We start from the raw sequence: 18,207 nt of genomic DNA on the forward strand, positions 1-18,207 counted from the left end.
TGTAAACAGGGTATAAGTCAATTGACAACTGTTCAGTTGCTATATCAGAAATACATACGACTCTATCTATCTATGTGGGCTTGCCCTGGTTACGTAATTACTGTTGTTACGGTTGAGGACAAACAGGCAGAGGCGTAGACAGAAAGACGGACAGACAGATAGACAGACACATTCTCTTATCTAGTAGCCGTTTGGCTGCTTTTGGTTAGGATATTTTGGCCCATGGATGGGTTATGGTTACATCATTCTAATAGTAGGTTTTCCATTGCATTTGTATTTGTAAATGGTGATATTGGGCCTTTGTTTCCCCTGAAATTGGGAAGTGAGCTCCTTCCTACATTTGTAGCCACTCAGTCACGCGCTTACTCACTCAGTCCCTTCCCCTCCCTCCCTTTTCCTCCCTCCCTTTTCCTTCCTCCTTTTTCTCTCTCCTTTTTCTTCCTTCCCTTTTCCTCCCTCCCTCCTTTCCTTCGTCTTACGGAAATTGAGTTAACACTAGTAATTGAAGCTGTGTTGATGTGTAGCCGGTAGTGGAGACATGATTTTAATTTTAACACCGTTGATTGTTGCTTCCCAAACCCCTTTTAGTCTGAAAGACGCTAGAAGATCATCCACGGTATTTATCATCGCGCTATTATTGGTGTCTAGAGACGACAACTAAGTAATATTAATTACAAGTTACCGATGGGGTGGATACGCTCCTGTTAGACGCGGTTTTGGAAACCAAATAAGTTTATGATATTGTTGGAACCAACTTCTTCAGCACAAAGTGTTTGCTGCTTCAATTAATGTGCTTGACGTCCAGTTGGGCTTTGCACGCTGATGACAAGAAGGATCAGGGCAATTTTAGGCGCGGGCAGAGGGGCACTCCCCTCCACTTGGAGGACCATCACCGGTACGTATAGACGAATACTGCGCGTACGTGCGAATCTGGCACCGCAACTTATCTCCTCGTTGCGTTCTTGTGACACTTTCCGCATTGCTTCATGTCCATTCGAATGAAACAGAAGTCGTTTCACTCGTTGTTTTTGCATGGGACTTCCATAGTCACGATCAATTGCAGTGAAGCCAACTGCAGTGGGGGCATGGACGGAAACTCTATCAGCCAAAAGAGGATGCCACTCTTTTACAGAACCACTGTAAATTTCTGTCTTTACGTGACTGTCACAACGAAAGCTCTATTGCCTCAATCTGAAAGTGCTTTGTAATTCGCCGCTCCTGAGTTTCCATTGTAAATGCCTAACACACGTGACACAGCAGCTCTAGCATTAAGTAATATATATTTGACGATGTTCAAACCGTTACTGCATGATCAGTCTTTGATACAAACAATTCCTGCAAACTGACTGGTACTGCTACTAAAATAAACAGGGTACTCGTCATTGTGTCCAGCATGCTTGTAAGCATTAGTTGTTGCTGAGTCACGAAATCTAAAGTGGTGGCGACCGTCCCCGTCAAAGTTATACCCATTCCATCCACACTGATTAAGGTAAGTGTAATGTCCTGTTCTGACATCGCCTTTAAATATGTTTTTTCCCTCGCCAGTACATGCCCAATGATATCCACTGGGACAATCGTATTCTTTCGATTTCTCCCATGTTGTAGACGATGAAACTGCATAAAACACTGAACTGTCGTATGTAGACTGACGAAATCCTCTGCATTTGTCGCTGACCAACATCCAACTCGTGTCTGCAATTTCCAAACAAACAATAGTAAACGTTTAATTAATCAATAAATATTTATGTTGATTACCTCGTTTGTAATTTATCTTCACTTGAACAGACGCAGTGATATTTTGTCCGTCAAATTGTGAACTACAGTTGTAAACACCGCTGTCTAGTCGTGTTGGTTGCTCTATGAGCAGGCTGCCGTTAGTGAACACAGATTTCACTGAATGTTCGTCCCATACTACGAGGCCGCATGTATCGTGTTTCCATTTCCAGTTGGTAGATGGTAAAGGCAACTCGGGAGCTACAGTTGCCGTACAGTTGATCATGAATGATTCTTTCTCGTTTCTGATCTTTATGGAAGGAGGACGCAACACAAATTGCAATTGACCCATTACTTTGCCATTAATACAAAATAAATGGCCATAAACCACCACGGATTAATACCCTCTTTATTAGTTTAGTTTGTTTACCTATTTCAACTTGTTTCACGTCGTGTGCCAGCGAGTTTACTGCGTGGCAGTGATATGTGCCAATGGTGTGTTGATTGGCTCTTTCTATGTACAGCATGCCTGTCTCGTTGCTGTTGATATGAAAGGAGTCTCTAGTCCAATAGACCGTAGGAGTTGGTGGACCAACGCCCTCACACTTCAGTGCAACACTTCCTCCTGATTGAACGGCAACAATGCTCGGAAATGTGCTGTTAATGCGAGCAGGAGCTACAGAAAAAAAAATTACAATTTTACCGTTGGATTATTGAAGGTTAGACCAATGACGTTGAGTGGAACTTCATGTGTGAGGGCTGTGCCAGATTTCGAACGTGCTATGCACGCGTACTTGCCGCTGTCTTGCAATGTTATGTTTGTGATGATAAGAGAGCACGACGTCGTCTTTGCTCTTAAATACGGAAGGGTACCGCCGATTCTTGTCCAAGCAATAGAATATCCGTGATGAGAACAATATCGACAGTTCAATGCAGCATTCGTGTGTATGATCACTTTGTTTTTGGCGCTTGGCGTTTCTAGAAAACGTTAGTTTGTGTTAGGTTAGTTCACGTCTATCACACATTGGGAAGAATTTCTCACGGATAGAGTCGTCTTTCAGCGTAACGGAGCGTGTCTTTGTCCCCTCGTCATTTCGTGCTGTACACACGTATTGTCCGATATCGGGTTTGGTAAGGTTGTGAATGACGAGACTTCCGTTGTTTAGCGTTGTACTCGACTTGGGCAGCTCGTCCGCTCGAGACCAAGTAACAATAGGAGTTGGATATCCCGAAGCGACACAGTCTAGTCGGACCGTCTGTCCAAGGGATACAAAGACGGTGTCAGGAAATGTGTTGATGAAAGACACGGGCACTGGACGCAATACAAAGTGTACAACCAACAAAATCGAGTTTAGTCAAGATAATTATATTTAAGTTGCAATTGTTACTGTTACCATTTACAGCAAGCGTTGCGTATGCTTGTGTCATGCCAAACACGGTTGATGCCTCACAAACGTAAGATCCCGAGTCGTCCTGCTGTAGATTAGTGATGGTCAGTGCGTTGGTATAGGATATCGTAGTACGAGATGTAGGAAGTGACGAGTCGCCCAGTCTGCGCCAACGAATTGTAGGTCTCGGATTTCCTGTCGCTGCACACTCAAATACAGCGGTGTCGCCTTCTGAAGCGACAAAATCAGCAGGAGATTTGGTGATAAGAGGAGGATCTGCAACAACAAGCAAAAGCAATAGTTTTCTAGCGTCTGTAGATAGTCTCATAAGCTTCCACTCTCACTAGACTGTACGTGTAAGATTGTGAGTGAGTGTCAGGAAGCTGTTTTGTATACCAATGTGTCTAGAGACTGTAATTTTTTATTTACCACCTTACCGATGCTTGTGCCTTTTGGACCACGATCACCTTTTTCGCCACGTACACCTACGTCGCCTTTCTCTCCTTTCCTACCTGTAAACTTAGTATCAAATTTTCGTGGGAACTGTGACTAAACTTTATAAACGTGCGACCTGAAGGGCCAGTTTTACCGCTGACACCTCTCATGCCTACGGAGCCTTTGGGACCTGCAAATGGCAAAAGTATCAATTTTCTATGATTGCTAACTCACTTACTCTTTACAAGCGACCTTGGATGCAAATTTTTTCGTTGTCTAGGCAATGTGCTCGGAGAGATTTCAACTAACAACGAAAATATTGATGTACAAACACAACTTTCGAGTTAACGAAACTTTACAGTTAAATACACTGTGAATACCTGCCATTCTATAATTCCTGCAAGGTGCTCGTCCACAACACTCTTTGTTTGCGAGCTAGCACCATCTTCAGATCGAGCGTATCTCAATAGTACTTGAGCATCCGTTTGTGCCTGACTTCTTTCAAACTTGAGATCATTCCCAAATCGTGTTTTTTTCATGATCGTTTGCAGTTGGTCGATTTTGCCGTGATGCATCGACAGTACGTAGAAAGTGAAGGCAAATAGCACCAAGTTGGCTACAGGAGATCCGTACACGAACAAACGAGAGATTTGAGAAGAGAGAGACCGTGATTCACTCTTCTCTCCCATTGTCTACTTCACACAATGAACGCAAATAGTCGAGTGCACTTACGAAGTGAGAGAAACGTGTGGCACGAGATTTGAAGTGACCGCGATAAGTCACGTGACACGCGAGTTTTTTGCTAAAGTCAAGTCTTTCTGTTTACCTGTATTTGATTACGCAATTTAACTTTTAAATTATGTGTTGCCAGGTGTAGTTTACTAAACGGTAGCTACCAAGTGTCGCCGGATTTGTGTACGCCTCCAAAGGTGAAGACCGCAAGTGACATATATATATATATATATATATATATATATATATATATTAGACATGTATATATTTATACTTCTTACAGATCCCAACTGGGATATATGTATATATATATATATATATATATATATATATATATATATATATATATATATATATATATATATATATATATATACATATATATTGTGTTGTCAATTGTCTAGAAGGTCAACTGGGGCTTGGTTTACCCAGTTCCCTTATTCGAGTGACGCCTCTGGCTACTCAAAGCAGTCTACACCTTCAAGTATCTCGATATTCACACCATACACTGCCGGCGTAGCGTGGACATGGTGTTGACAATCGAAGGATTAAAATCATTTAATGTCACATCAGATCTCGCCCTTAAAGGTTTTATGGTCACTCCCTTTTACATACACTATCATTGCTCAACAAAAATGTTTGATATACACAATTTCGATCGATAACTATATACATTTGGCAAGAGTTTCGTCGCCATATATCTACGCGCGTATCTAAACAAACTGTCCGGCTGGGATAATTAATTAACTTTACAATATGCCAACGCTTGAGCACCGGGTCGCGTCTGGTCGCATCGTACGAATTCAACTTGTAAATGGATCGACGCGACGCGACGCGTCCAAATAGAATCGAGTTTTATTTTAGCCGCATAGCGTCGAACCGGAAGCTGTCCACATCGCGTCGGAAGTATCACCTAGATTTCGACCGATCACAGCCACTAAAAATGCACGTGTGGCTTCCGTGAGCAATTTTTATTGATTCGATCGGCGCCGTTGAATGGTCTAGAGATTATCTAGGGAGCTTTCCTTGCTTGTAGATGATCAGCTGCAAGATGTACAAAGACTCTCGTGCAAGGGAGAACGCGTAGAAATGGATTTTGAGCAAGATGGGGTTTCGGCAGAGTTCTGCCAGTAGAAAATCGAAGCGCGAGTGGTCAGTTCAAGAATTCATGCGGCGACGTTTATGGCGCGCTGAATGGTGTACACAACGGCTGTACACGTGTGACGCGACGCGTGCCACTCTCACGCGACGCTCAGCGTTGGCATATTGTAAATCCAGCTTGGTATTGAGGCGAGCACTTAGTTTTTGTCAAGACACCTCACAATCAGACGTTTTACGGTGTCCGCCTTGAGATGTAAAATTAAGAGTAGAGCAAACCTAGCATAAGAATATAGCAAGTGTGGTCGCAAATTCGAGAAAGCTTGGAGACGTGAACTATAAACATCTAACGTTGATAGAAAGCCGTTTGTTATTGATGTGTATTGTGGTGGCAAGTGCTTGCACGTTTAATATATGTTTATATATATATATATATATGCTTGTTTCTATATAAAGACGCCCATTCGCATTCAGCGGTCACAATTTTGTGCACTTGACGTCTCTATACCTCTATTGTCTAGACGAGAAGTGTTGTGTGCAATCTTGCTTGCTCTACCCCTGCATTGTGGTAGAAAATATAGTTAATTAAACCTAGACATATTATGCTGTATGTATACCACGACTTATAACTGCTGGATAAAACACGGCCTTAAAAAGAGGGTAAGTAAGCGCTATACGACGGATACCGGGAAAGCGCCTTCGAGTGTACGTAACCACGTTGGCGACTGTGCGATGACAACAGGAAAAGGCGGAGCGCGACTTCGCCTGATCGTCATCACATTCTGTTGTGTGCTCACGCGTAGTGTTGACGGCTGCCGTCTTCTCGGATACACCGGCCATGTCCTATACATTTCTTGTTGCCTTATTCCTTGCCTACAACTCTATCTCAAAAAGCAGAGAGACAGAAGTAAGCAGCATAGTCACTCTCGGCGACACTCTGTTGAATCTTGATAGCCTAGTGGATGCTCATGATCACCACAGAGAGAAACGCAACGTCTCTAGTGTCACTAAACCTCTACAACAACATATACATTCAGTAGGCGGAGAGACGGTTGGACCGAGACCAACAAAGACGCGTTTACGTGCATTCAAACCGCTCACGAAACGACCGTACGACGCGGGACCCATCGATCAGTGCAGTTGTCCTCAGCTCGACGTCTGCAGCTTTCCGTACGGATTCACCGTTCCGGAGTTCGTCGCTCGAAATATTGCTCAGTACAAGAAGAAGATTGTGGACACGCGCAAGAGACTGTTGAAAGTGGATTCGGCCACGTGTGCTTCCGCCATGTTGGATTTTGCGTGTTTGACGCTGCCGCACTGCATCAATAATGGTACGACAGTTCGCTACCCCGTCGATGTTCAAGAGGTAAGTAGTATATATGTACATACAAACGCACGCCCACACACACACACACACACACACACACACACACACACACACACACGCACGCCACACCACACACACACACACACACACACACGCACGCCACACCACACACACACACACACACACACACACACACACACACACACACACACACACACACACACACACGCACGCCACACCACACACACACACACACACACACACACACACGCACACACACACACACACACGCCACACACCACACACACACCAAACACACACCACACACACACACACACACACACACACACACACACACACACACACACACACACACACAGAAAATTAACTAATATAATCTACTGATTAATTAAACGTAATTTGAATGATACAGTTATGATTACAGCGTTGCATTCAAGCTATGTCGTCGTGTCCCCGACTGTCAAGTTCTACATCAGTTCAAGCTTTCTGCAAATCTGCGACGTCAAGTCAAGTGACCGGCGACTTCTCATTGACACAGTGTCGTGTGCCGAACGTGACGAGCTGTCGCAACAGTAAGCCAACTCCCGACTGGTTGGCAGCACAGTACGAATACGCGGCGTCTCTTACCTCATTTCCTCAACTCGCAGATTCCCTCGGATTTAACGGTTCTTGCAGAAAGAATCTTCTGCGATATACTTGCACGCAGCCTACGTGCCACTCTGGTGGACGTCTTCGCGGATACCGCAGCAAAAGCAAGTGCCAAGCCATCGTGACCTGGTAAGGTAACTAGCAACTGCATGGTTTATAGATGACCGCAGTGTAAAATATAATACGCAAATAGATACGGCACACTCAACTACATGCATATGGTTGCCACATTTTGAAAACATACAATCTAGAGTATAGCTTCTAGAGATAATTTTGTACCGTATAGGATACTGACGCTATGAGCCTATCTATACAACTGTTTTCAGACACTATATAGACTACAGATATAGACGGTAAACAGATATCCATCAAACCGAACGCACCCAAGAAAAACGCCTAGTGGATCGAGGCTTTTTCACAGTACCTCTTAACGCGCGCGCAGGCTAGAGGTTACTAGAGTGGGACAGAAGGCAAAAAGTTGCTTTCGGACCGAAATGGCTTCGAACGATACTCGGCCAAGAAATGAATTGAATGATAAAGGGATATATATATATATATATATATATATATATATATATATATATATATATATATATATATATATATCCAGTATACTAATGTTGACATACTTTTATCCTGCCTACCTAGATTTGCAAGTACCGCACTAGACAAACAGCATGCATCAAACATGCATGTGGACGTGAGTCGTACATGTACGACAATCTGTACTTTCTCTTTAGCGCTAAAGACGTTGCAATGAGAGAGACACTTTCCGGAAGTCTCCAGTGCAAGTCATTAAACCACCGCCGTCGTGCGAGTGCATTTGCTGGCAGACTGCGACCGCCTTGCATGGCGCTATCTGCGACGCCCACACAAGAAAAAGACAGCAGCAAGGTAAAGTAACGCATTGACGTGTTTCCAAGCCGCTGAAGTATTATATACATGTACAGTATACGTAGTATGCGCACTATACAATGCTGTTTGGTTGCAGTTTGCAACGATGGAGCCAAGAGAAACTACGTCAACAGTCCGCTCTGTTTTAAAGGCTCCGAAACACAAGGTTTTCTAGATTATTAGTGTTCTACGTTGGCTCGACGATTGACGTTAGCGGTTTATTAATTCAATCTAGCACGAGAAGAATCCCTAAGCAGAGTCGACGTGCAGTTGCAGAGGAATATCAATTTTAGTTGTTGACTCTGCATGCTGACTCCGTCTGGATATTGCGTTGACGCCACAAGGTACAAGATTAGGTTCTATTTGCATTTTCGCTGCGTTAGTATGCTCACACAATATGTAAAGCGTATTTTAGAATGCTAATATAATATACAAAGTGAAAACATTAATTACGTTAATTAAAACTGTTTAGTAACGTGTAATGACTCTGTTTGTACTGCTACCTACATTTCATTAAACAGGGGTTTAATGGAGTTCAGTAGCATTTTACGCACGCACACACACCACACACACACACACACACCACACACACACACACACACACACACACACACACACACACACACACATCTAAATTTTTTCTGTTTTCTAACAACCTCACATGGTGTTCCACAAATCAGTATAAAATTTTAGAGACCATTATAGGGAGACAGTATCACCAAAAAACTCTAGTCTTCTACATGTTTGTCATATATGAATACAATGAGTAAGATTACACAGATCACAATGCCAGTAATGTGTAATTAGATAGAGACAAGAAAACTGTACTGTATTCAAAGCGTATGGACTGCAGTCAGACAAACAAGTTTGCACTGACTCCATGCACTTCGCAACAATCGAATTAGATTAAGTTGCTTTGGTTCGAACTCAACTTCAATCCTTCTCTAGGCATAATAACCAATATACAGTATCATAAAACAGCAATTAAGTTAATAAATTAATAAAATTATTACGAAGTGACATAATAACCGACATTATAATAAAGGGCATACATCAGCTATCTAACTATGCAAGTAATAAAATATTTTCATCTGTGAACTGTGCTAATAGTACACCTGGTGTGCTACCTAATTTAACTGCATTATGTTATGAACGATCACACGCCAACATAAGGCGAGCACTGGCCACATCCAGGAACTTCAGTGGTCAGAATCCACTCTTTTTACTGTAAAACTGTGCTGTCTCTGTAATACTAGGAACTCCTAGAAGACAACATCTAAATGATGACATTCACTCAATGAGAAATCAGGTACTTAGTAAATTACCTTATTGAGGTACTTGAATTGACTCTGCAGTTTGACAACTTCCTTCACTTTCTCACTCAGTAGAACACTCATCCGCTGATTCTTTCGTTCAGTTGCCTATCAGTACAAAATTCAATTCTAGTCTGCACTACTGTGCCGTGATGTCAGTGTGTTTGACACATGCAATACATTAGTTAAACAATAATACAGTACACCTTCAATTCTTGCTGAAGATGATGGATGTCTGTCAAAGTTGAATCTGCACCCATCGATGATAGGCCACTGTCTTGAGCCTGTGCACATAGTAATAAGAAATGACAACATCAAGCACATATGTGTAAAGAGATTCCAACCTCGACGCTGTTAGCACGTGGCTGAGGCACTTCAGGAGTTCCTAATGGAGTGACAGGAGCTTTTCTGAGTTCCAACAATTCCCTCTTCAACTGCTCATTTTCTTCACACATCAACTTCAGCTTTTTCTGCAATCGACGTACTAAGTTGACAGCTGCTTTTGCCTTGACTGCTTCAGCACTAGAGTTAGTCATAGCCTTTTCTGGTGATGACGACATTGATACAGTTGAAGCAGCAGCCGCTGCTGTAGCTGCATGAGTTGCAGCTTCCTGTCAAATATAATTATATTGGTAGCTTAACACACTACAATGACCTGGATTCATGCACTCAAGTACCACCTGTCCAAGTCTCTTCAGCTCTTTTTCAAGCTTTTCTGTTTCTCTTTGGTGAGCCTGCACATATCAAATGCAATCTACCGGTATAATACAACTATGCCTGTAGTACCGCTCTCTCAGATCGTTGTTGAATTTCAATTCGGCGAACAAGTTCTTTAGTTCGTCTACAACAATTACAACAAATTATTAGAGGACTGCATAAGTAAAATCTATGGTACAATCAGGGACTACTTGTCTGCTTGCTGATTTACTTCTGTGTGCATAAGCCTAGAGAACCTCTGCCCCTCCTCATCTTTCCACTTCTGTAATTGCTGCCGAAGTTCCCGAATGGTTTCATCCTGCAAAGCAAAGTATCCAGCTAATATTAACAAAAACCAAATACCATGAGTTCTGTAATTTATCATCTGGTTTCAATACCTTCGCCTTCATCTGACTCTGAAATTTTATTGATGTCTCTTTGGCAGCTTGTTTTTGAACACTAACTTTTTCTGCTAACAGCTCCTATAGTTATCAAGAATGATACAATAACACAAACTGATGACACAGATCAGGTAAACAAGTGACTAACCTTGTTAAGTTTGTGTTTGAAAGCTTGCATCTCCTCTGCTTGTACAGATTGAATGCTCTCTTTGGCCTTCTTCAGTTCAGCCACCTGTCAATGTAATATGCAATCACTTTAATTGATACATGACATTTCACATTGTTGCTATTAATACCTTGTCTCTGTGAAGTTGAGCAGCAGTCTGCCGCTCACGATTCAGTTCTGCTCTCAGCTCACTTACGTATTTTCGAAGTTCATCATTAGAAGCCCGCAGTTGTGACTGAAAGCAAAGCAACACCACAAAATAGTTCCACAAATAACAAAATACACAACAGTCATGCACCCAAAGTGACTGACCAATGCTCCTCTACTAGATGTGGAATCTTTGCGTGCAGCAACTGGTGGAGCAGATGCTGGCCTTTCAACTAAGCTGGTTGGAATTTTATCCATTGAACTAGTTACTTTTGGAGTGGATGGTCGACTTCGCCTCCCTTGACTAACAACAGCCAAAGAGCTCAAAGCAACTGATGTCTTTTGGCACTCATCATTGATCTCCATCACTACGGATTTCTCTGTCAATTCCATCTTTGCTATCAGCTACATAGCCAAATAATAGAGTCACAAGTAACAATACAGCTGGAAAATGGAAGACTTCTATATTATAATATAACATACATCTCTTTCCTTCTGCTGTAAGATCTTCTCTGCATCTTTGGCTTGTTTGATCTCCTCTTCCAACTTTGCCACTCTACTTTTCACCTTCTTCATAACAGTGTTATGATCCTACCAAATAAAGTCTGTTTAATAGTTTTCCAATTTCAATCAGTCACATTTGGATCACCAACCTGTTGAAGTTTCTTCTTCAACTTCTCAAAATCTTGTCGACGTGCTAACCTTGCCATCTCCTTAATTTTGTTGACAGTAGCAAGTTTTTCCTTGTGTGCTTGCTTGGTCGCACAGCGCTGTTCTTCTACCTCCTGGAAAATATTAATATAAATAAATGAAGATCATAATAGCTACTAGAAACAAATTGACTGACAGTCATACATTACCAATGTTTTACATTTCAAGAAAGTTACCATTCCTAAATAAACTTCTAAATAATTGGAAACTTTCTGTTATGGTTTCCATCTCACATCAAACTGTATTTACTGCACTCATATCTAAATATCAGTTAAAGTTCTGGATTTACTATCACACACCTTCATGCTTCACACTACCAATATTTCTCATGACAAACATACATACAGTCAATTGATTAGCTGCCAGTTCTACTGACCTGATTTAAAGACACTAAAGTTTGCTGTATTTGTTTTGATTTCTGCTGTTCAACAGCTAGTTCATGTTTTGCTGTCTGGAACTTTTTCTCCATTTCATCTTTCACCATTTCTCTTTCTCGTATTAACTCCTGCTGCTTAGCCTTTCCCTGCTGTACACGTTCCTGTTCAACTGCCTTACGTGCCTAAAACAAACCAATCACAGTATTGCCAAATAATTGCCACAGTAAAACCAACTGACATGATCACGAGCTTCTGCTCGAAGCTTTTCACCAAGAGCCTTTCCCACTTCTTCCTGCTGTTTTAGTGATGTCCTCAGTTGTTTAATCTCATCTTCTCTCACCTACACAGCATACCAATACACACTGCTCTCAGCTGCTCGGCAAACCATTGGCATACTTTGAGAGTACGATTGAGGTCATCCACTAGCACTTGAGATTTCTTGTCTGTCTTGCTAAGCAAACCGTCTTTCTCAGCAAGCTGTTTCTTGTACTCTCTTAGCTGAGCCGAGAGAGCATTTGTTGCCTCGTTCCTTTCTCTCCACTTCATGTTAGCTTTGACAAGCTCTCTATCTCGAGACTAGTAACCAATATCACAATAACTTAAGAGTTTCACATAGCACGATCCAGGCACAGGATCACCTGCAAAGTTTTCTTCATATCTTCAAGTTGCTTTCCCAACTTTTCTTTCAACTTCTCTAATTCACTATCCTTCTCCTGCATTCAACAAAACTATGCTCAATGCATGACATTGATCAAACTCATTTACATATTAACAGTATGTTCAGTTACTCAAGAATCATATATACACTTGTTCAAACACCAACTGATGCAGCATCAGTCACAATATGTTACATGTACTGTACTAAGACTTAGCTAATTGTATATCATCAACAGCAACAACGGCACGGTACTGACTACATCATTAGAAATAGTAATGCATCCCTTTCTGCTACAGATTAACCTACAATAACTATTTACAGTATTTTCATATAGTTTGATTTCACATACAACATTCAAATACAAATGCACAAAACTAGGACATTTTGTAATTTCATCAGCCTAATCTCACCCTAGAAATCTTTGCTTTCAAAACTTCAAGATCTGCATGTTTCTCAATACCAGCTGTGTCTCTTGCCTTGTTGACAGCAGCAACCTTGTCTCTCAATGCATCCCTTAACTGTCTCTGGGCATCATCATAGTCCTAACGAAATAAATTAGAACCAATGCCACTTACTGCTAGCAAATGCCTACCTGCTTCAGTTTGTCACAATGATCTCGAGCTTTCTTTTTCTCTGTGAACATGTCTTCACTTGCCGCTTTAACCTGTCGTTTCAACTCACTGATTTCTTTCTCCTTTGCTAATCCATCAGCCTTTAGTTTGCTTTTCATTGCCTCCTGATCTGACTTTAGCTGTGCATTCTCACTGAGCAGTTTCCAACACTACAAGTAAACAAGAGAGTTAGTTGGCAAATATTATAAACTAATTGCCACTCAACCTCTTCAGCATTTCTACTCTGTGTTGGACTTAACAAACTCTAAAAAATTCAAAAATAAATTACTAATGGGTCTTACAATCAGTATTGATGAGATAAATACTAACGCTTTCTTGAACACCTCTTCGTTCCATCAGGATGCTGTCAAGTTGCTGCATCTCACTTTGCAAGTAATCCCGTTTCTTTTGCATCGAACTTGCTTCAGCTCTACAGCAGCACACAATGCCTCATAATAGCTCTATATATACACACAACGCCTCATGATAGCAAATCTGTTTCTTACTGAAGTTCTTTGATTTCGCAACGGTGTTTTGCTACCTGCTCTTCACACTTTCTCAGCTCAGATTTGTTGCGACCAAGTGTTTCCTGAAGAATACGTAACTCGCGTTGTAAAATCTGTAAGCAAACTGTGTCACACAGCAGCCTATCACTACACCATTGTTGTATGCCTAATCCTTACTTCTTTTGTGTGTTGCAAATCAGCAAGATCACCAGTTACTTCATGGACATCATTCAGAGTCCGTCTTAGCTGTAGTTCTTTTTCTTCTCGCTATTAAAAATTTGAAACTAAAAATAACTGATGGAGTATTTCAAAACTATTTGCAACCTGTGAATCAAGTAATTCTTTGACAGAAGCTCCCGGTGAGCTTTTCATCTGAATGCAAGAGTAAACAGTAAACATCAGTAATTATCTGATGAATACCAAATCTGACAACCAAAATGAGAAGAAAAAAGACAAAAACACCAGCATGTCACTAAGGAATCTACATTATGACACACTGAGCAACAAGACAAACAGACACAGCGACACAATTATTGCATTGTAAACTCTATGCATTGCATTCTCAAGTGGTCAAGACTGGCTGACTCAGAATCTACTAAAATTCATCTTCAGAGCTGAAATCATTTAATTAAATTCTTTGATAATTGGTAGCAAATGGCTGCAGAGCATCTCCACTGTCTAATTTCTTTGTTGCACGACTGGAATAGGTTAATTAAGCAGTGTTGACAACCTACTGCACTCACTAGCCTCATCATTGCTGCACTGAGGATTAAATATCTGAAAATCCTGAAGCAGAGAAGGGTCATGTTGTGCTTCACTGTGCATGACCCTTCTCAGCTAGAGTCTGCTGTGCTTGCCTATGCACTCTGTTACTAATAATAGAAACAAATGGTGTCTGCTGTGCTCTACTATGCAGTTTGTTACTAAGAACAGGCATCCAAATTTGCTGTGCTTGCCTATGGACTTCGTTACCAAATACAGTCAATTATAATTAGTACTGAAACCATGGCCAAACGTCACAACTACGTCAGAATTACGTAGCTATTGAAACATCTTATCTGTACGTTTGGTCTTCTTTTTGCTGCCCGTGTCTGATGTTTGAGGAGGAAATAACTGATAACAGCTATTTTTGGTTTTTGATTTGTGCGTCAACATTATTGCGTACAGTACCCTTTGGGAGGGGGAAAGTATTGGAAATGTGTGCCCTTTATGCAGTTTTGAAAATGTCAATAATTTTGAACAACACCTTAGTTTACTAACTGAAAAACAAAGACCACTATATGCAGAGAAAGACTGATCAATAGAACAACACATGATCAGGAACACATATGTGAAGTTAGACAATATACACATAATTAACAGTCCAAAAACCAAATCCAAACTAAGATTTTGGAAAGAAACACATAACAATAAAGTTCCAAGCATGATACCTTTCTTCGATCTGGGTCTCCTATTATCGGTTTGAATGACCACCTTCTTTCCACAGAAGCCGTCTGACACACGTATCATACATTATTTATCTACTTGTGATAAAATCAAAACAGTGCTCATGATATCTAACCATTTCAGCTATATCAGCTGGGCTGGTACTATACTTCCCACTACTATATGACTTTGGCAGTGGCGACAATGTCTTATCACTAAGTTTGCCTGTTAGTGCTGACTCGACCTCTGACTGTAACTTTGCTGCCTCTTCAGCTAACTGGTCAACATCACTTGTTCTTCGTTTGCGACTAGAAGTCTCCCGCTTTTGTGATGACGTATTTGATAAATGATCAGTAGCATGCCCATTCATAAGTCCAGAACGATCGCTAGCAAATAAAAACAATCGCAACTCATTTAAGTTACAAACCTGTATGTCAAATCAATACACAAAGTAGAGTAGAAAGTTGAGGTTATGTTAGTTTGCACTCGTTATGTTAGTTTGCACTCGTCTTAATTAATAAGCTTCAGCAACAGAAGTGAATGCTGTTGCCAAATACAGAAGGTTATTGATGTAATCAGTAAAGAAATGACGAAGATAAGAAAACAAACTATTGTGTGAAGTACCTGTTAGTAAGCAGATTAGCTGAAATTATAGTGATCCTAACATTACACACTATCACATGAAGTACACATGTCGGCTTACCTGAGTCCATCTCCACTTCCCATACCTGCACAAAACACATTATTGTTGTCTGTGTAGAAAACAACATATATATATATATATATATATATATATATATATATATATATATATATATATATATCATTAAAGATAACACAAAATACAAGCAAACATGCACTTATTCAACTCATGCTCACAACTGTATTTAAAACATACTGCTTCGGTCTTTACTGTCCCTCCGAAGTAACCTACATGTATGATAAAGTTATCACTTAAATATGTACTAAGGACATCATAAATCACAGCGACATTACCGTTTAGAGCTAGAGCTATGTCTTCCTTCTTGAGGAACCTGACCGGAGTCCACATCTAGAACAAGATGCAACAGTACAATAATAGTATCCCACAACAATTAACAGAGACACTTACCATCCCCACCTATTACACTACCAACTTTAGGGCTGGTCTGACCAAAATGATGTGACTGTTCTGTGGTGATTTTCAAATCAGGCAAGCTTTCATGGTAAAGCCCATTCGTCATAGCAACATCACTGCCTTCGGTTAGGATGCCCAGAGCAGCTAAATCTATAGTCTTAGTTGGAGATACAGTTCTACCTATACTAGGACTCTCCAAGCCAAGGACATCATCTTTCTCTGCTGTTCCTGTTCCGGTTGACAGATGAAACTCATCCTCTGTACCTTCACCAAAGAGTGGACTGCTTGCATAAAGAAAATCATTTCCAAGTGAATCACTTCTTCTCTGAAGTACTTCTGCCCCATTTTGTAGATGGTTCATTGATTCTCCCAACAGATCACTGATCTCTGCATCCATATCTAGGTCTACTCCACCAGCAAGACTATCATCAGACTCTTGGTCTATCTCTTCTCTGATGCTTCGAATGTAATCACTGGTGTCCTGATCATCATCCCACTGAGCAGATATAAGCTCACCAAGCTTGTCTGCAGCCTAAACAAACTGAATTAATTTCCAATCAAACTTAATCATGCATGGCCAATACAATATGTTGACCAGCAATAGCTCTGTAGTCTTCTTGGATTACATTTCTGAAGCATACTGGATTCTACTTATTGTTATAACATCCACACTCAACAGCCAACAACCTTATCTCCAATTAACATTACCTTTTATGATTCCATTAACTTGAGCAAACAATAAAATGGATAAAATAGCAAGAAGATGATAGACCTTTTATTCATATTTTCATGTGCCCTGCTAGCCTAAGAATACTTTGCAAAAAAAGTAGTGTGACAACCCTGAGTATACATAGAAAGCAAAAAGTGAAGAACTACAAGACAGTAATATTGAACCATCACATCTTCAACCCTGACTCTAAGTTCTTAATGAATTTGGGGAAAGCTTGGAAATGGCAATAGCTAATATATAGTAATATATAGTAGTTGCCGTCATACACATACGCACGCACACACACACACACACACACACACACACACACACACACACACACACACACACACACACACACACCAAGACAGTTACCACAACTCTTGGTCACGTACAAAGTAATACACATGTACATTGCATTGTGAACAAAGTTGAAACTGCCTGGAGCTATACTATAGCATGCACTCAAACACCAGCCCTTCAAAAACGCACTAACCTCATCACGAAGATTGGCAGAACCTTCATCAAACTCGTCGTCGTCATAATTAAATCCATCTAGAAACAAGAAAGTGACAATGACAGGAACGGGAGGCACTCACCAACCGGAAATGCTGCTCGAATGGCAACTAGCCACGCCTATGCAAGATGCAAGACGCTTCCGGCACAGCAATGCGTCTCAGTTCAAGTCCGCTGCATAAATTTCTATTACGGAGGACGCGCGCGGCTTCCAAGCATCGACAGGTGCAACGGAAACGAACGCGACATTTCTTACTTGCTAGCGAATCGGCCATAGCGATATAGCCAACTTGCAAGCACCAGCAGATGCGTCGAGATGTCGCTCAGACAGTCACTCGTCCAGCCGGTTGCACGACTGCATCTGCAAGTAGAATCGGTCCGTCAGTTTACTGCGCGTGACGTGCACGCAGCGACCCGATACATGAACCATAAACAAACCGACCTGCAGCAATCGAAACGCCTACTGCGTTGCAAGCTCGCCTCTGGGGTTCGATCGTGACGGCGACCGAGCTGTCAGATGGTAGACTTACGGATCGGTAAACAACAACGTCGTTGCGCGTTCGCGTTCAATTAGAGAAACTGTGAGAGTCAGACACCC

General features: G+C 41.3%; 3 protein-coding genes across 5 annotated transcripts; 1 reads left to right on the forward strand and 2 right to left on the reverse strand.

The window, feature by feature from the left end:
* Positions 1-1,273: 1,273 nt before the first annotated feature.
* On the reverse strand, positions 1,274-4,225 carry LOC134176256 (hemicentin-1-like). The gene is made up of 10 exons (XM_062642937.1): positions 3,917-4,225; positions 3,789-3,840; positions 3,673-3,726; positions 3,539-3,613; positions 3,108-3,377; positions 2,756-3,025; positions 2,440-2,691; positions 2,144-2,389; positions 1,756-2,067; positions 1,274-1,692 (listed from the first exon to the last, which is right to left on the reverse strand). Exons 1-10 carry the CDS (start codon positions 4,223-4,225, stop codon positions 1,313-1,315), a joined length of 2,220 nt encoding a protein of 739 aa, XP_062498921.1. The 3' UTR covers positions 1,274-1,312.
* Positions 4,226-6,065: 1,840 nt separating this feature from the next.
* Positions 6,066-8,770, forward strand: LOC134191605 (uncharacterized). Its single transcript, XM_062660229.1, has 5 exons — positions 6,066-6,732; positions 7,139-7,491; positions 8,103-8,256; positions 8,354-8,422; positions 8,492-8,770. The coding sequence occupies exons 1-5, from the start codon at positions 6,205-6,207 to the stop codon at positions 8,507-8,509; spliced, it is 1,122 nt and encodes a 373-aa protein (XP_062516213.1). The 5' UTR covers positions 6,066-6,204; the 3' UTR covers positions 8,510-8,770.
* Positions 8,771-9,072: 302 nt separating this feature from the next.
* Positions 9,073-18,196, reverse strand: LOC134176762 (myosin-11-like). 3 transcript variants are annotated; one of them, XM_062644449.1, is made up of 33 exons: positions 18,052-18,196; positions 17,866-17,970; positions 17,590-17,648; positions 16,379-16,916; positions 16,264-16,318; positions 16,166-16,197; positions 15,971-15,995; positions 15,404-15,653; positions 15,273-15,335; positions 14,167-14,214; positions 14,020-14,109; positions 13,843-13,955; positions 13,667-13,766; positions 13,563-13,601; positions 13,318-13,506; positions 13,136-13,267; positions 12,706-12,780; positions 12,464-12,643; positions 12,306-12,407; positions 12,067-12,249; positions 11,633-11,764; positions 11,463-11,570; positions 11,145-11,384; positions 10,963-11,067; positions 10,815-10,898; positions 10,664-10,747; positions 10,478-10,584; positions 10,356-10,410; positions 10,250-10,303; positions 9,914-10,180; positions 9,776-9,853; positions 9,582-9,677; positions 9,073-9,518 (listed from the first exon to the last, which is right to left on the reverse strand). In XM_062644449.1, the coding sequence occupies exons 2-33, from the start codon at positions 17,882-17,884 to the stop codon at positions 9,456-9,458; spliced, it is 3,765 nt and encodes a 1,254-aa protein (XP_062500433.1). In that variant the 5' UTR covers positions 17,885-17,970; positions 18,052-18,196; the 3' UTR covers positions 9,073-9,455. The 3 variants fall into 3 exon arrangements, with proteins under 3 accessions (XP_062500433.1, XP_062499737.1, XP_062501157.1); XM_062643753.1 differs by having other exon boundaries at positions 10,247-10,303; XM_062645173.1 differs by lacking the exons at positions 17,590-17,648; positions 17,866-17,970; positions 18,052-18,196 and adding an exon at positions 16,980-17,187 and having other exon boundaries at positions 9,074-9,518; positions 10,247-10,303.
* Positions 18,197-18,207: the final 11 nt, after the last annotated feature.

The sequence above is a fragment of the Corticium candelabrum genome, chromosome 1, assembly GCF_963422355.1.
Source record: "Corticium candelabrum chromosome 1, ooCorCand1.1, whole genome shotgun sequence".
In the NCBI taxonomy this organism is placed as follows: domain Eukaryota; kingdom Metazoa; phylum Porifera; class Homoscleromorpha; order Homosclerophorida; family Plakinidae; genus Corticium; species Corticium candelabrum.